This window comes from Rhyacophila brunnea, unplaced genomic scaffold (genome assembly GCF_057557595.1).
Source record: "Rhyacophila brunnea isolate RB1 unplaced genomic scaffold, BYU_Rbru_1.0 scaffold_11, whole genome shotgun sequence".
Classification (NCBI taxonomy): Eukaryota; Metazoa; Arthropoda; class Insecta; order Trichoptera; family Rhyacophilidae; genus Rhyacophila; species Rhyacophila brunnea.
The window spans coordinates 35108460-35128428 of NW_028232763.1; the positions used below are offsets into that span (position 1 = coordinate 35108460).

General features: G+C 33.3%; 1 protein-coding gene across 1 annotated transcript in view; it reads left to right on the forward strand.

Annotated features, from left to right (window-relative positions):
* LOC147078672 (lachesin-like) overlaps positions 1–19969 on the forward strand; it is a 109273-nt gene that overhangs the window by 68283 nt on the left and 21021 nt on the right. Inside the window, exons 3-9 of the mRNA XM_085957581.1 lie at positions 9298–9505; positions 12298–12453; positions 14253–14381; positions 14955–15092; positions 16122–16271; positions 18161–18235; positions 19025–19105. Coding sequence (XP_085813707.1) covers positions 9298–9505; positions 12298–12453; positions 14253–14381; positions 14955–15092; positions 16122–16271; positions 18161–18235; positions 19025–19105 — 937 coding nt within the window. The remainder of the gene's footprint in view (positions 1–9297; positions 9506–12297; positions 12454–14252; positions 14382–14954; positions 15093–16121; positions 16272–18160; positions 18236–19024; positions 19106–19969) is intronic.

Below are 19969 nucleotides of genomic sequence, written 5' to 3' on the forward strand. Positions count from 1 at the left end.
TAACCACTAGGGAATGACAAAAGAAATGGCGTATTTCAAAAAAACACTACCTTATTCTTAGGTCAATAATTATTATAAAGCAATCATTATTCATAAGATTTTTATCACACTTGAATAGTCAAAGACATAGCTTATAATAAGTATCTTTAGAATTATCTTCAAACGTGTTAATCTTTCCGATTTTTTGAATAATAAAATGCCTAATTCTTGTCAAATTTGGGATCACAGAGATTATCAAAATATTTTTTTATCGTGAATATTTTACAAAAATTATCTCGTAATAAATTATACTAATGGTTTTATAAATGCGTTTAAAAATTAATAAATGTAAAAAATCTTAACACCACTGCACAGTTATGTACCGAAATATGACTATATTCTAAAACATTAGAGCGAGAGGTTTAAAAGAATACTATTTTATGTAACAAAAATACTTCATGCAGTCATCAAATGTTTAAAATAACTATAAAGGATAATAAGGCTTCAAAATTATATAAATAAATTATCTACAACGTTTAAGGAGTGTCCAGGATCATGGTTTGAAAATACAATAAAAACTCAATTTTGACCTTCGACGAGCATGTCCCCCCTTAAATGAAAACCGGTGGCACAGCTAAGATAGACAATATATTGACAATATTAACAAACTAATTATTGAACATACATAACTTGAAAACATCTCAGATATACTATAGGTACTCACTAGAAAAAAATCATATTAGAAAAAAAATACGAAACTCGACGGAATTTGAACCCGTATAACCATTGGTGTCGCGCCAATCTGTGCAGCATCCAATGATGCTACGAGCCTCCTATCTAATTACGACAATTTAAACTAGTAGGTCATACATGACCACGAGAGTCGGGCGTCCGTTAGTAATTAAGGTAATTAATATTCCTTGATTTAATACACAAAAACCAATAGTCATTAATAATGCAATTTGACAAGCATTTCATATGATCTACTAGTTTAAATTATTGTCGTAATTAGATAGAAGGCTCGTAGCATAATTGGTTAACTTATGTTAATAAAAAGTTATGTATGTTCAATATATTATGGAATGTTACATTCTCAAAATCTTGTGAATTATTCATTGAATAAAATAAATGGTTTATTAAAAACTAATTATTATTATGGAATTTATATAATTTTCAAAATTATTCAAAAATGGAATAATTATTCATATTCTTCTCTGGCACTACAGCCTGGGTGGATGTTGCTCGTATCAAGAAAAACTTTCTCCAGAAAATCACCAAAAGCGCTCTCAAGTATCTTTATAAGCCATCAAGCCACAGAAGTCGTGGTTTTCCCGTGAACTCCGCTTTCCTCCAGGATCATTAAATGTAAGAGGATCTATCGGTCCTTGTACATCCATACGTATTATATGACCAACCCTTCGCAGACCTTGGGTTTTCATAAAACTGACAATGTCAAGCTCGTGAAAAGGCTTTTAGAACTAATAAGTATAGTGAAGTCACAGTATGGCATACTCGTAGATTGAGCCAAGGAACTTTTGGTGGATCGTGCGCTTCTAAGATTAACTGATTTGATTTTTTGATTGATGGATGTGGTAAAAAAAGTATTTTCAAACAGATAATTTTCATATTTTGTCTGAAACTCGAAAACATAACTCGGTCATAAGTCGAGAAATACCTACCAAATTAGATATTTTTTATATAATTATAATTTTCACAGTGATTCTTCAAGGTTTTCTCATCTCAGTTATATAATATGATTTGTAAAGGTTTTCAAAATACTGATACATGGATCAAAGTGTGGGTTTTATTTTTATTTTCCAAGATCTTTTTAATGTTAGGGAAGAGATTTTTTTCTTTTTATCGCTACACTAAGCCATTACATAACACCTAATGACAGTTAGTAGCAATCACAAAACATACAGGCTTTGGCACAACTTCATAGATGTATTATGACGTGTAATTTTAAATCTGTCAATGCCATGTCAGATAAATAAGGTCATAAATATTATTGAAACCATAAGTTCATCTTCTGCTGTCTGAACCGGCGTACCGTTTAAAATGACACCCTTTACCAGTATTTTGTATTCATTTTCTTGATTTATTCTGTCATTTGGTTTATGAGGCTAGCGTAATATCGTCCTTCTGTTATTTCAATTTCTTCCACGTCATGAAAATAACGTTATAATCTATTATCTTATAACTGACTTTATCTTCTTCATAGACGATGAACCGGTATGCCTCTATTATTTCAATTTATTGGTTGAACTCTGGTTGGTAGTATCAGTTGGTAGTTGATAGTAGCATCAATAGACACACATCGTGCAAATAAAAAATGGTAACATGCGTTAAGTCGTGTCAAGGCATAGTCTTCGTGTATATTATATAAAATTGTGTTTATGGAAAATCAAGTTTGACTCTGTGGTATCAAGATAAACTATACACATAATCACATATTTTATAATGTATAACTGGTATATAAGGCAGTCGCTTCATATTGTTTATAATATTGACCTTTGTATTCTTGAATATACATATAAATCAGTACCTACCTAGCATCTGTTGTTCATTCTTTCAATGTGCAGAACTAATATGTAATTGATAATACCAATTGGGAGTTAAATACTCGTAGCTCTGTTCAGTCAGATCGCTGTGGACATTGATATATTCCACTTGTGTGAGGACGTATTTAGGTGAAATTCTTAAAATAGGGTTTACTTGGCTCACTCGGTATACTTTCATGTAGTTCTTTTTTATGATTTTGTTTAAAAATATAATAATAATAGGTACTTATTTTTTATTTATAATTTATAATATTATTTTAATTGCAAATTGTTATTTGTTGTATATTTATTGTATATTTGCTTTCTAAGGCCTGATATAGACCAAGCGAAATTCTCTCGACGTAAACGCTTTTTGGCGAGGAGTGGAGGGGAGAATGAACATTCGTTCGCTTGGTCTAAATGCACATTGTAGGTATAGTGGTGTAGAAAAGTGGGGCATAAGGACCTCCAAAGACTTTTGAAACGGAGATGGTTGCAAGCCAATTGTGCTGATACATGACACATGCTATGGATCACACAGACGTGTAGTTTTTTATATGTTCAGGATCGAATCAGCACTCACGGCTAGAGAAACGGACGCACTACCAACTGCGCTATCGTGTGGCACAAATTAATAAATTAACCCATCGATTACAATCTATACGGGAAATTTTTCAGTAATTCCGTGGAGAATGTGCAAAAAGCTGACATTAATAAATTTATGAAACTAATTTCATTACCTTAATTAAACGTATAACTCCGAAGGGGACACTCGAAAATGTTTTTTTAATAATGCCTTATTAACTTCGTTATTTTCGGACGTGTTTACGCGCGACACGTGCCGCTGGTTTTTGTATTGCTGTTTGATCTGCCTTAACGGTCATTAAATTTAATGATAAATTATTATTATCGTGAAAATTTATTTCAACGTAGTACACGTTAACAATGGCCTTTATTCTATATCTGCACAATGTTCGGAAAATGTTCTGTTTATTTTCGAAATAATCCACACAACGAAAAAGAACGCTGAAATAAAAATATTATGTAGTATTGGGTATACACAACGAATACTATAAAATATACCAGAGCTTCTTAAAGTTTTACATAATACGGTCCCCTAAATCTGAAAAAAATAGGGCTCAACGATTTTTTTAGTTTAAGTAGATACTATCTTCACAAACTAACTAAAATGCGATATATACACCTGACATACACATAAGTTAAAACAAACAGAAGCAGCTTTATAATAAGCAAAATATAATATGTATTTATGCGTGAAACAGGATTCTGCCAAAAGTTGGTAAGTCGATAATTTAGGTATTTAGAGTTAACAACGGATTATGCGTCTATATACTTATAAATATGTATACTAGAAAAAAAATCTAAAAATATATAACATGCACATAAAACGCAAACACAAAGAAATTACCATTATGCCTGATTTTAGAGGGCACGTCAAACTTCAAATTGCTATTACTCCATAACGTAATTTCGAGCTTTTGGCTGTAACATATTATGTAAGTAACTGCTTTTTTATGATAAGTTATAAGGATTTTATTCCTAGCATTGGATTACACGCCATATAATTCTGTGTATAAAATGATATTATTATTTTCATTGGAACGTATCTATTTTACCACGTTTTTCTTAGCTCGTATTCTTGTTTGTCCGGTGGTTGTTTATCCAGTACAAATCCTGCAATCGATTTTTAAATAATTTCCCGACATTTGAAACTTTTAGAATATATCAGAACACGATACCAATGCATTCTTTTAATACTTTTAGCCATCTTTAAGTAGAATTGAATTCATTTTCAGTTAATTCTGCTTTGTATGAAAAGTTATTTCGGAAGAAATCCGTAATCCAATCCACTATTATTGGTTGCTAAGTGGGTGGTCCTAGCAACTAAATTATTAATATATACGTGCGTTACTATGGAAATCAAAATGACATTTCAGTACCTATTCTATATTTTTGTTTGTTTGTTTATTGCAAAATAGCAAAAAAAATATTTGTTGACAATTGCCTTATGTGTCCTAAATTATTAATACATAGAATTGTCAAGTTTATATTATTCAACGGAAAATTTTAAAACGTGGTATATAAAAAGTTCTTTTTATCTTGTAATTATTTAATATTATTTTGGTCTGGCATGTCCTTTATTAAACACAATATTAATACATATAACATCAGCATTATTTTTAGAATAGGAAAAAAATAATAACAATATATTATATAACATGTAACGTATTTAAATACCTTACACACGTCGGATGGGGATACTATAATACATTCAATGCTATTTTTACGTTTACCTACTATGATACTATGTAATTATCATATCTATAATACTTATTTGACGTTTCAATATAAAATTTCGAGCATATCGAGGTTCAGGTGGAAAACCCATATTTATGCACCAGCATGAATTTGACCGAGGTCCGTAATTATTAAGGTGACATCAGTGAAACGCCAAATAATTTTCAACTGTACGCGCGACGAAATTTTGGACTCGCTGCCATTCACTGAGAGAATGTTGACCAGGGAACACGTCACTTTGCTGCGTGATGGCGACGGGTCAATTAATTCTAAAATCGTGTAAAGATGACTAAAAACGTTACCCATTTACTTTAAAAAGAAAACATGTCAATGAAAATATTATTATTGTTACTAATAGAACAATAAACAGAACATAAAATGGACGTATGTTGGATTTATATGACAATTAATATTTCGTTTGACAGGCGTCATTTTCACCCGCCACCCGCAATCCGCGCATCGCCTAGCGACGATCTTTTTAGACCGTGCCTCAACTAATGCATGGCCTTAAGATACGTATTTCACACGACATGTCTACCAACATAAATTTACATAGACAACCGCTGATAACCGCCTTGTGTATGGAATTACTTATATGTTAATTTGGACCAATAGTGTTAAATAATTAAATGTAAAGAATAGCTTTGTTGGTGATAATACGTTCACGGATTTTACGTTTAATAGGATACTCGAATGGAAAATTAATATACACTGCTTATAAGCGCACATATTAACCATACCGAAACTGGAAATAGAATGAGTTTGAGTGAGTGTTCAGGGCTCTAGCCTGGGGCCCGGCATGGCGGGTTGACCAGTTAAGTGATATAAACATACATCACAAATTTGCAACAAGCAGTATTTTATTTTATACTTATTTTTAGTGTGTTTCCTGATTAATAAAAATGTCTATGTATTCAATTTGGCGAAGGCTCGCATGTTACTTGGCTATCACAAAAGGGGGCCGCGATCAGTGCTTCATAATACGGCTCAATAATTCAAGTGGATTTATTTAGAAATATAAAAAATCACTAAAAATACCTTCAGTTTACCTCGCGGAACCCTGAAGCTCCACGGAATGTCATTTGGAGAACAATAATGCAGAACATTACACTACCCTTAACCTTAGCGATAGGTAGGGATTCCAATCCCGGGATCCCGAGCTATTTTCGATACCTATGAATCCCGGGATTGATAAACATAATCCCGAAACTTTCGGGATTGATTTTTTTATCAATTTTTATGGAAAATAAAATAAAAACGAAAATATAACAGAAAAAATACATTTAATAACAAATAACTACATTAGAAATAAACTGAGTTTGAATGAAGTTTGATTTATACCCATGTGTAAGTTAACGATTCATTTTATTTTTTCACATAACTTAATAAAAATGAGAAAGATTGAAAAAAACAATGGTTTGCACTTTTAAAAAAGTACTTCCACCATGATCTCATACGTTTTACGGCAGTTTCATATTTGGCTGACTAATTAGATTTATGAAGTGGAAAGGCCATAAGCACACCATGATTTGCTTTACTATTTTAGATCTCGCAAACCCATTCATTAAGTCTTTACTATCAGAAATATCAATCTCATATAAAATTCACATTATTATTTATATTACAATATTATTTACTCCATTAAACTTATGTATTTCCAAGATTGAACCTATACAATATTAACAATAAATGTCTTAAATAGTATTGATTATACTAGATTTATTTTTGACCGATTTTATCAATGTTATTTGTAAATATAAAAAATTTATATTATTAACAATGGAAAAAATGCCAATCCCGGGATTTTCAAATTGTAATCCCGAAATCTCGGGATCAGAATTTTGGCTCGGAATTGGATTCCCTAGTTGGGGGGCCCGCCAAACATTGTGGTCGGGGGAGCCGCTTTAGAATGTGGGTCCCATGGTTGCCATATATGCATATAAATATATTATAACATTGGTCCTTAATTTTAATTTTAAAAAACGTAGGGAAATAGTAAACTCTATTTTATTTTTCAATATTTCATTTTTTTTTATTGTAAAATAAAGTACCTATGTATAGTTTTAACAGTGTGTACATCAGAAGAAACCTACAATACTATGCTGAGATAGGCATGTTTTATTTCTCACGAGTCGATCATTGAAAATGCAAAATGGAGAAAATTCTCTTTTGTTTATTTCACAGTTACGTAAAGCGATACAAAGACAGAGCGATTGGAAAAGACAAGGAATATTTCAAACACATTTCAAACCTTTCAATTTATATACTTTCAAACTAAATTTCCTGCTTTATCTTATTTAAATGTACGTCTGTCTGGAGTTTCTGTCAGATGCTAGCCATATTTATGTTACATCGCGCTGATGAAATTGTATTTGATGTATCTAACTGGGACACAATAATAATAGTATACCTAATAATTCTTTGATAAGAATCATCTCATTAATAACATCCATGGCAGATATTTTAGTCGTTATTGGAATTATTTTGACAGTGTTAATAATAATAATACATACGTTTGTTAATTCAACTCCCGAAATTAAATAGTATCACCCGTGATATAGTTGTATCTAAATCACACCAGCATTCATGTTTTTGAACTAATATCTGCCTAAATGTTAAGCTGAAACAGCCAAGTACCTATTAGTCAGCTATTGGCAAAAAAAATAGAGTGGCATACTAATATTAAATTTTGCGTAAACATCGGAAAAAGCGTTACTAAAGCGTTATAATAACAGAACAGCTAATAAATAGAATTCCGATAGACTATATAATAATATACCTACCAATACGGTAAATTTTGAAGCAGGGTTTTGAATGTGTGAGTGTCCTACGAAAATTAACCACGCATTATATACGTGCAATAGTGTGTGTAATATACCAATAATAAATGAGCGTCAATGCATAAACCGAGAGCAGTTATCAGTATTCTACGTATGACGTATTTTTGACACGTGTTTAAATTTATCCCGTATTCTTCCTTGCTCGAGATCAGTTGCCTGCTACTCCTTATCCGTTAGGTATTTCAGTTCCCATTATTTCTGAGTCCCCTGATTATAATTGTTCAAAGTGGCATATAGTGAAGATACTATAGAAAAAACAAGTGTGTTTTAGTGGCATACGATATTCCAAAATGCATGAAAACCTGTGACGGATGATCCCAGAAGCAGATAGTTTTTACACGGTGGCATATTTTATTAGGCATACTAGATATCTCGTCCTCTGGACTTTCAACAATGTTTTTAAAGCCTCATTCTAAATTCAGCAGTCATAAAAACATATGATTTGACGCCTAACTTGTTTTTTTTTTTAAATAATTAGAATTGTATGTAAGAAATTCGGGAAACATGATCGCCATTTTGTTGGGGACATAAAATTCAGGTAGTTGTCCTTCCTAAACGTTGATATTGGGTGTGTACATAACGTAATTTATACTAAGTTTGCTCGCCTGAAAAAGTTCAGCTTATCTCTAAAAACGTTGCTTGCACGGTCAATTACTGAGCTTAATCTTCAATGACGTCTTATTAAATAAAATAAAATCATCGATTTAAAAATGAATATAGCATTAATGAATAAATTTAAAGGAATCGCCGCTTGCAACCGAAAGTGAACTTATTAAATTATGGAAAATCTTTCGTATTGAAAACTACTAAAACTAATTTAAAAAAATGTATATGTTTGCCACTGTGCATGTATAATAATATACATTTTAAAAAGCTTTATCATCGATGACTAATTAAAAAAATATCCCGATCCGTTTAATATCCTAATAAAAATCCCGTCTTAATCTTTACTTTACTCTAAATGTTAAAGGTACTTTTTACAACTAATAAATTAATCTCCGATATTTGTAATCTGGCTATAAATGCAAGCTTATAGCTCTTTTTATACTACTATTACTACAGTAGCGCAACCTAGCACGTAAACGTGCATGTTGGGCATAATGTGATAAAATCACAAATGAAACCAATCGATAAGGAGACAAAACAAAGGTAATATGTAGACCGCTCCAAACCAATCCAACTAATACCACTAGTGGCCTTAATCATGCGTGTCACGAGGCCTTACATTTGGATGGGAAGCATCGTCAGTTGTATGCCTGTGACAGGAGCAGTTACACAAAACTAAGACTAACGTTAATTTGTCTGAGTATATATGACGTTAAGTTAAGAGTTCCAATTGGAGAGATGAGCAAGGAGAACAAACAAAAATTTAATTAATAAAATTAAAATCAAATGCTAATATAAAACTGCAAAACGACTTTGGTGAAGAGATCTTCACATATTATATGACGCCGCATATATTTTAAACCAATAAAATTGGCCTGATATGCCCATCAGCCGGTTGGAATGATATAATACAGTAGAGTGTCGACTGCATTGTGCCTCCAACACCATAGTCCAATGGCATCTGCCTATCAAATAATATGTATTCAGCTAATGAATTTTCTTTTTAAAATCAGGTGGCGTGGGTGCGAGTGGATACTCAGACAATACTGAGCATCCATCACATAATCATCTCTCAGAATCCTCGCATCAGCCTGTCGTATAACGACCACCGATCCTGGTATCTTCACATCAAGAACGTGCAGGAGGGAGACAGGGGATGGTACATGTGTCAGGTCAATACGGACCCGATGCGGTCAAGGCAGGGCTATTTGCAAGTTGTTGGTAAGTTGATTGGATTAACTTTACTTCAGACATGGGTAAATTGTATTTAAAATTCTGACTGTCTCCATTTAGACCATTACTATAACTAGATGTAAGCAAAAATTACAAGAGTAAACAGTCTACTTGGGATGGTTCAGACATTAGGCCGCGTCCAGGCGCGTGTAATGTAACGTGAATTTGTCGTATGGACGTAGCTACGATCCTTACATGTAATGCTTGTAGCGACTATCGCGCCGATCCCTCTGACAACGTGCATTACATTACACGCGTCTGGACCCGGCATTACAATATTACACATAAAAGAAAATTCTGAAAAAAACTGGATAAGTGAGATGCGAACATAAATCATTCATTTTACTTGTTAGAAAGTATATTAATGTAACAATCTGATAGAATATTCTTGCGAATAATTTCTAATAACTACGCTTCTGGAGTAGTATTTAACATCAAGATTTTTTTTGAATTTACAGACGTAATTACAGTTTACCTGGTAAAGTCTTAGGCCCCGTCCAGGGTGGATGCGTTCGGTGGAGCGTTGAGCGGCGAGCGCAACTTAAACGTATAGCCGTGTGTGAAAATGTTCGTAGACAGTGTCTTTTTTTGGTTATACGTTGATACGGTTATATGTAACGCACGCAGCTCAACGCTCCGCCGAACGCGTCCACCCTGGACGGGGCCTTATTCAGATTATATCGATATAATTATGTTTAGTAATATGGCGGACAAAAAGTCCACGCCGCGGCAAATAAGTGACCCGAGTCATCTCAGTAATAAAAAATAGTACCCAGATATATTGTAGGTATCACCCACGATGGTCACACGGCTTAAGCATCAGCATATAGCGTCATCGGTCCCAGGTTCGAATCCTGGGTCTGGCAAGTACACATATTGTTCTTCAATTTGTACATGAGTGCATGTGGATGTGTGTGCCTTGCTAATAGTTTAAGCAAGCGGCTGACATCCATTTCTCGTAAGAAAAAAACAAAAAATCTATTAATACAAACATTCACTCTGTAGAGGCCCATATAATCCTATTAGGATCGGACATGGTCGGATATATTGTAGGTAATAGGAATGACAGGTATGGATTACTATTCTGAAGTGTGACATCGTGATGTTCTGCTGTTTCGGATATAAATTTGAATTAGTAACAGACAAGTAAAATACTATGAATATTCTTTAGATAAAAAAATCGGTGTATGTACTTATGTACGCACGTTAGAAGTTGTACTTCTTAGGCGTAACAAAACAAATCTTGTGATAACCTAGATTCTTTGACTAGCTCTCAATTATCTTGTTAAATTACACACTCAAGAAAAAGGGCCGCTTATTGGAGTGCCGTTGATTTATTTCTATACATTTGAACCTATATTACTAAATTATATAATTATAGTCTGTCACTCTGACGTTTGTTTACGTAAGGAATTGCAAATGGCGGACAATAATAAATTCATTGCTTAGCCAACGGAAAATTTTTGTATACAACTGACTGATTCGCAGCTAACTTCATACTGTCGCGCACTGTCGTAACGGTGTGCGAGCGCAGCTCTCAATTTCACTCTCTACCAAACGCCCCGAAAGAAGTATAACTTCAATAATTTTTATTAGGTAGGTTCGTGGATAAAGATTTTAAACTTAAATACTTCCAAAGGCGGAATACTTATACTTCAGAATTTTAGATAGTGACAGAATATTACTTTTTACCGCGTAGTCGTTAAAAACTATTGGAAAAGTTTTCTGCGTTGGTAATAATAATAATACATTAAGCTAGACATGTAAGTTAGCACACAGACAAAGCTTACAGTAATATATAAAATAATCTTATGGGAAGAAATAAATTCGGATGGTAATACTACCATTGAAAATTCAATGTCTGGACACCGAACCGCAAACTGTAAAAATGTTTCCACGGCGTAATCGCGGCGTCGATAAATATCTTTTATCGGGCAACATTATCGGCTGCTTCATTTCCTTTCTGCACCTTAAGTGCACATAACAAAGTTTGAGAACACTAATCGAATTCTTCTTGGAGAGACATTCACTGATTCGCGATAAGATAGGTAGGAATTCGTTTGGGAAACTCGGCGATGGGTAGGTAATGTTGGCACTACAGACTATACATAGAGAATAAAATTGGCAAATCAATTTCGACTCTTTTGGTTGGTGTCATGGCGGCGTTATATTCCAAATTCAAATTTGACATTAGTAACTATTTACAAATTTCCGTACAGTCTTTTTATCTGACGAAAATTAATTATACATTAGCGTGTGTTTAGCTAATATATTATTTCAATTATGGATTTGCAAAAAAATGGTCCGTAATCATAACATAAACATATATCAAGTCAAAAGGGTCATAATAAAAAATATAACAAACAAAATTGTGAATATTTGAAGTGTTGGTAAAAAAAACCCCATATCTTATTAATAATAATACACTCGATAAACATATTATAATAAATCGTCAACCAAATAATAGATCATTAGTACTTACCTATAAACAATAAAAATACTAACCTCAAGAGGTGTAAAATTGTTCATTCTAGAAACAATGGTAACATATTGGAAATTAATGGAGTTAACTAATGAGATAAGATCTGAATTGATCAGCAAGTAAAAAACCGTCTGATCGCGTATCACGGTGATTGGATGACATAACCCAAAATGGCCCAAAATGGAATAGACAACAAGGCTCATCTTCACTGTCAAATGATGATGATTTCTATAATCTAGTAACATTCCAATTATAGTATCTTTCGTGATAAGTTTAGTAATTATTAATTTTTATTTAGTTCCGCCGGCCATAATCGACAATAAAACATCAACTGACCTGGTTGTGAGGGAAGGAAGCAACGTGACGCTGATCTGCAAAGCCGCAGGATATCCTGAACCATACGTCATGTGGAGGCGAGAAGATGGTGAAGATATTAACTATAACGGTGACAATGGTAAGCATTAATATTTTCTTATACAAGCTAACCTTATAACTTAACGTGGGGTATATGCATACAATAGATACTTTAAATATTCTTCTTCTTATTGACAACCAAAAGATGTCACGGAGACTTGAAGCTTTCGAGATGTGGCTGTATAGGCGCATCCTCAAAATTCCTTGGATTGACCGGGTGACAAATGTTGAAGTTCTCAATCGAATGGGGAAGGACCGAGAAGTTCTACGTAGTATCAAAACCAGGAAACTTCAGTACCTCGGCCACATTATGAGAGGACAAAAATACAGCATTCCCCAACTTGTCATTCAAACAGAGGACGGCGCCGCATTTCGTGGCTTAAGAACCTCCATGATTGGTACGAATGCAGCTCCACTGAATGGTTCCGGGTAACAGACGACAAAGATAAGATCGCCTTGATGGTGGTCGACCTCCGCTAGGGGATGGCACAATAAGAAGAAGAATTGTGGAATCTCCTAGCATAGAACGGCCACCATCAGGGTGATCTTATCTTTTTTATCTGCTACCTATAATAGTTCAGTAGAGCTGCACTCGTATCAATCACGGAGGTTCTTAAGTCACGAAATTCGGCTTCGTCCTCTGCCACGTTTACCGTTGATCTTACCTCTGATGACAAGTTGGGGAATGCCGTACTATCGTCCTCTCATAATGTGGCCGAGGTACTGTAGTTTTTTGTTTTTTTTTTTACTACGCAGAACTTCTCGGTCCTTTCCCATTCGATTGACAACTTCAACATTTGTGACTCGGTCAGCCCAAGGCATTTTGAGGATGAGTCTGTACATACATATCTCGAAAGACTCAACCCTCAATGACATCTCATGGGTTAGCGTCTATCCTTCCATACCATAGAGAAAAAAATGAAAGAACATGACAACGTACCATACGCAGTCTCAGAACCTAGGTTAAGGTCTCGATTGCTAAGGATGCGTCTAATTTTGAGAAAGGCACTCCTTGCAATCTTAATACTAGTTTTTATATCATGATACTGGTTCCATTTCTTATTGACACATGTTACATAATATATCTTACTTTAAAAGCTTCGTTTTCTTGTATAGGTACGAATTCTATTAAAATTTAGCACCTGCCAAGTACCTACTGCAGACTTTGGGTTCCTGTACATTTTTCTTTAAAAAAAACTACATATTTGCTTATTGAATATAAAGTGATTATTTAAGTATATCCGATTAATTCAGTAGGTGTTGGATAATATATCAGACAACAATTATTATTGTAATCATATTTAATCACTGATGCGATTCATCTATGACGATGTCGTATTTACGATGTTTTATCATCATATTGCAATTAAAATGTATCTTATGTTGCCATTAGATACTATTAGCAAGATAATCAAATGTGGTAATTTAATAGTAATTAACTGGTCAGCAGTGTTGTTAACTCAGTGTAACACTTGTTGACTGCGAAGCATTTAATTACTTTTTAATAACCGCATTTAAATAGCATGCTAATTATATCGAACGGCCAATTAATTAGTATACAACAGGTGTACCGTCCGCGTGGAAAGGATTATTAACGTCCAACCCATTGCCAATTCGTCAGCTTGGCGCAGAAAAAATTGACATGTGTAAATTCAAAATTCATAAATAAACATGTCATTATTTGACTTAACAGCAATGTTTTTGAAATTAGAACGGCACAGACAATCCGTGCGCATTTCGGACTTCAAATTTAAATTAATTTTTTTATTCATTTATTTAAAAATTTCAAAAAAATTAAATTATATATAAAATATTATTATGTTTTGTATTATATTATAGTAAATGTCGTGGACGGTGAGGTCCTCGCAGTGACAAAAGTGTCTAGACTTCACATGGGCGCCTATCTCTGCATAGCGTCCAATGGAGTTCCACCATCGATAAGCAAAAGGGTCATGCTAATGGTACAATGTAAGTATTCAGTAATATTCATGTTTTAATTAAATGTGTTTGTATGTTATTTGACGGCGCGTATTATGACACGCGTAATTTAAATAATGATTATATTTTAGTTTTACAACCGATTTTTAAATATGATTACTTGCTCAAACATTATTTTACCCTCCACATTAAAACTGGCGTCATATTCTGACACTTCGAAATAAATACTTACTAATAATTAAAAATTCTGACACTTGTAATTTAAAAACCTTTCAAAATTGCCAATTAATACTTACTTCAAAAATACACGCCATTCGACTATAGACAAATAATTAATATATTGTGTGATGAATAGTATTAAAATTCCATGTGTTTTTTTTAAACTAATAATGATCATACAGTCAAATCTATTGGTGTTATTCATTTAATTGACTGTAAACTAAAATATAATGGGGAGTCCGTGCTATTAAATGATATTTATATTTACAAAGCAATTGAAATTCAATAATATTAAAAGTCGTCAAGATTAACTAGTATAGTTATATTTTATCTAATATGATTGTGAATTTATCCGCAATTGTGATTATCTATTTTTCCATACAGTTCCCCCGATGCTCTCAATACCAAATCAATTAGAAGGAGCGTACATTGGCCAAGATGTGGCACTGGAGTGTCATACTGAGGCCTATCCGGCGTCCATAAACTATTGGACTACAGATCGAGGGGATATGATCATATCAGGTAAGCACATTTTTTTATTATATTAAATATGAACAAAAAATATCTTCATTAAATAAATATTATACAGCTACTAAAGATATTGAATCCCACGATTACCGAGCGGTAACGTGTCGGCTTATAAGATCCCGGGTCTGGAAAATTCATATGTTGTTTTCCAATTTGTCTTTGGAACAAGAGTATATTCCGATTGATTAGGAGGCTGACATTCATTAATCGTAAAAACAAAAATTTGTATGACCCTCTTAGGATCAAACATGGCGATGTAACGTAATGTAAAGATGATGAAGAAACCCTTATTTATGAGCTATCCGCCAACACAATCCACCAGACGATGCGTTTGACCCCGCCTTACGCCTCTCGAACCTTTCGGGATACGCCTGCGCGGTGTATATAAGGGTAAAAAAACCCAACGTCTAGTGGTTATGTAGGTGGATGTTTTCATAAAGATGGAATTAAATATAAAGTATATTTAGCAAAACAATATGCCTGTTTACCTAAATTATTATACGAAATGTGAAAAGGGTAATGATTCGTTGAGCTTATATAAAAAATGGCACATAACTAGTGGCGCGATTACTATAACACAGTTGAAGCAATCGATTTGTTATACGATTTAAAAGGGGTCTCAAAGCGGTCATATAATTATTTAATGATACCAACTTCTTAAATGTTAATTTAATATTATAAGATTTATGTTTTTATTTTAAGTCGTCGGTCACTCGAGCTTGAGCGAGTTATTTTCATTTCTATATAATTCATGAAAAAAAAAACAGAATGCAATGCAAATAAGACAAAATTTTATACAAATAAAAAAAGTTGTAATTTGTGGATTTTATTTAATTTTGTATCTTGGGGACTGGGGTCCTCAAAATCAGTCAGTGCGTCGGGCTTCCACCACCGTAAATGTCATACTGAAACTTGCTTTAGAAATTTTGGTAGGGAAACCACAAAAAGTTTGATTTGGCAGAAGCAGAGTTTCTTCAATATATTTGCTACGTTGTTTTTTGACTATTTAATTTAATTTTTAAGGTGACAAATATGAAGCTGTCTCCATGGACAGTGGCTATAACAAATACATGATGTTGAAGATACGAAGTGTCGCATCCAGAGACTTTGGGTCTTACAAATGCGTGGCGAAAAACTCCCTCGGAGAGACAGATGGAGTCATCAGACTTGAAGGTATATTCCAATTTATCACATTACGTTTATTGTATTGCTGTAATATGATACGTACTTCTCACAGAACAGATAATAAATAGAATACCGATAGGCAATATTCAATACGCCGCATGGTGAAGCAGGCTTTTTAATGTGTGAGTGTCCTACGAAAATGAAGCACGCATTATGCGCGTGCAATAGTGTGTGTAATACACCAACATTAAATGAGCGTAAATGCATAAACCGAGAGCAGTTTTTAGTATTCGACGTAAAACGTATTCTTAACACGTGTGTAAGCTTAACCCGGATTCTTCATTACTCGAGTCGGTTACCTGCTATCGCCTTACCCGTTGTGTATTTCAGTTCCCATTATTTCTGAGTTCCCTGGTACTTCTAGTATCACTATTTCGGTCTAGCCTAGATAAAACTAGATATGACGCCACTACATTTGCTAAAATTCTAAATATTTGGAAACAACAAGACGTTGGTAAAATTTAACAGGTGGCTCTTCCATTTCAACCAATATATTATTATGTGGACACAGTCAGGTCCCTAGATAAAAATTTTTATATGGTATTTTTATAATCCTTTCATGAGTCCAATATCTAAGAAATGTGTTGTATGGATACGCCATTACTAACAAAATATCAGACTAATTATTCGCAAATCTGCACGTGTCGCTTCTGATCACCAAGGACGTCGAAGGGCGGCGAAATTAAACTAGATATCGCGAACCCGATAAAACCAGTGAGATATTTTCATTATTACTAAGTTTAGGTAGCTATTTCTATATATTCCAAATGATTTTCTTTGATTTGCCGCCCTTCGAGTAACTGCCGCCCCCAAGCGACGCTCTATCTGCCTACCCCCACGGGACGTCACTGTGTGGACATTCCCAAAAGATGAGATTTTCATTATGAGATTTTCCACAAATGTATATTATGTTGGGCCTATACCTGTATATAATAATTTAGATACTAATTTATTTTCTTTTTAATGGACGATTTTACACCTCTTCAGTGTAGTACTTTTAATGTTTATAATTACTAATGATCTTTTATTAGGTTTGACGATGTATTATATATACTAATTATCAAGTACTTATATTATTATTGATAATATAAGGGGTTTTTTTTATAAACACTTCAACCATTCATAATTTGTTTGTTATAATTTTTGTATTGTGACCCTTGACTTGATAGGTAGGTAATTGAGTTTTTACCTACATACTTTATTGTATTGATTCCATTAGAATTGTTTTAATTGTTCATAATATGCGTTATAATATTATTAGTATTCAAAGTGAAGGCTGTAAAGAGTATTCTCTAATAAAATGTCATTGCATTTTGGTCCAAAAAGTAAATTCTTATTGTATTTATTTACTAATATATTATTTTTGTTTCGTATTATCATTGCCACTTAAAATAGTGAATAAAACCCGGGCGATATTCATTATAACATTATAAAGTAGACTGGTCTGATATATTTATTGGGAATTGTCGCTATCACCGACAGTATTTATTCACTACTATTTTATCACTTTGTCTTGCCCAGAGCCCCTCCCGCTTTTTATGGTTTTTTTTTTCGCAATTGTCGAACCTTCCAAATAATCTTGTATTTATAGTATATTTCTTTATATTTCGATAGGTTCAAACTTTAGGGGTCATCCATGTGTGACCTCACACTATTTTTGGTATATTTAACATCCCACATTCGTTTCAGTTTAATGACGTCACATTTTCTAGAACCTTACCCTAATCCTTGATATAAATCATCACATATCAGGTATTATATTAGGATGTAATATCATATTATTATATGGACGATTTTTTACCACTCCAAATTTTTTATTCATTTTACAATAAATATATTTTTCTCTGTATTACAACAATGGATGCTTTTTTCTACAGAGATACCTGCACCCTCTACGACGACGTCGTCTACTACCCTCCCACCCCCGATGCCAGTCTCATCAAATAAAAAGGGTAAGTAACTATGATTAGTATCAACCTAGGAATGAATTAAAACTAACCATAAGTGCGAGTGAGAAAGCATTCGGCACGTTTATATTTCCGCAATATGCGTTCGAGTAAGATAGAATTTCTACGGCTGAATTAATTATATTTTGCACACGTCGCCGGTAAATATTAATTTGTGAGACTAGTCATTTAAAAACTGCGAGCACGGGTTTCTGAAGTTTATTGTTTTTGTGTTAAATATAAATGGTAATTATTTTTTTGGTTAATTTAGTATGAGACATGATGCTTCACATCAAACGTAGGGCCTCGTGATACGCTCGATTGAGACCGAGTATGGTGCGGGGCGGCTTGGCTTGGATGGTCCATGTTCGTGTTGTGCTTTGGGGAATATTTTTCATCCAATTTGTGAGAAATATTTATTACATTTTGGTATAATTTAATACCTTTATGAACGGTAAATTATCTGACGAATCCGTTGCGTCATTTGCGTCAAATAAAATTGCCCTTGAAAATGCATATATTTTTGTAATGAAATGCCGCAAAGTTACTTGATTATTAGTTAGCCATAAATATGAGGTACAATATTACATCTGAAATTATTTTCAAGAATAGTTAACTGTAGTATCTGGTCAGTCGGAGTAATTGCTGACCTCCAAATATAAGATACTGTACACGGATAAGAATAAGATAGAATAAAAAATGTTGTAAGATGTTTGATATAATCAAAGTTAATTGAACTAATTAGGATAAAGAGTGCCTTGGTTAATCCTACATTTTATTTTTATTTTCCTCCAGATAAGCATCGGAACAAAAAGCAAAATCCGACTGACAACAAGGACATGGCGGATTACGATGTGAAGGAGTGGAAGGATTCAGGTAAGTCTGATTAGGAATATATCATTCCTATACAGTAGTGATTTCTATCCTTTTTTGTTTGAATCCCTTTTCTGTAAAATATCTGGTAACCTATACCTGGCCGACAGATCGTTGCCTTATGATTGGTTTATAAATATAATTGATGGTTTTATCTCAAAGCTGAACAAAAACGAAACATAAGTGCGAATGAGAAAGCATTCGTCAGGCTTATATTCTCTGCAATATGCGTTAGAGTAAGATTGAATTTCGATGGCTGGATTAAATATCTTTTGTACACGTCGCCGGTAAATTTGGTTTGAATGACTCCATTCATTCAAAAACTGCGAGCATTTATTGCTGAAATTTATTGTTATCGTGTTAAATATTATAGTTAGTGATAATTATTTTTAGTTAATTTAGTAGAAAATATAGTTAACTAGGTTGTTTAAATTTGGTAGTCGTATTGAGAAGCAATATGATGGTATAACCAACGTTTTATAGTTAAGTTAATACTAATAAAACTGAAGTTCTACTGTGCGTTATCCGCAATAATCACGGCTTCATATTATAGTTGAACAATACACTCTATATCTATATTATTACTATTAGGTTTTATCTAAAAGCATTGAAAATATATAAATTAAATCATTTTGAAAGACCTCAGAAACATATACTGATAACTCCTCCTAACCGGACTCAGTATGCGAATGCTCAGGGCAGTGTTGCCAAGTCAAAATTTAAAATTTCAGTAGATTTTCACAAAAAAATCAGTAGATTTCATAAAATATTAGTATATTTTGGAAAATGTAGTATATTAGATATGATTTAAAACTAATAAGAATAACAATAACTAATAATATTAATTTATTGTAAATAATGATGATA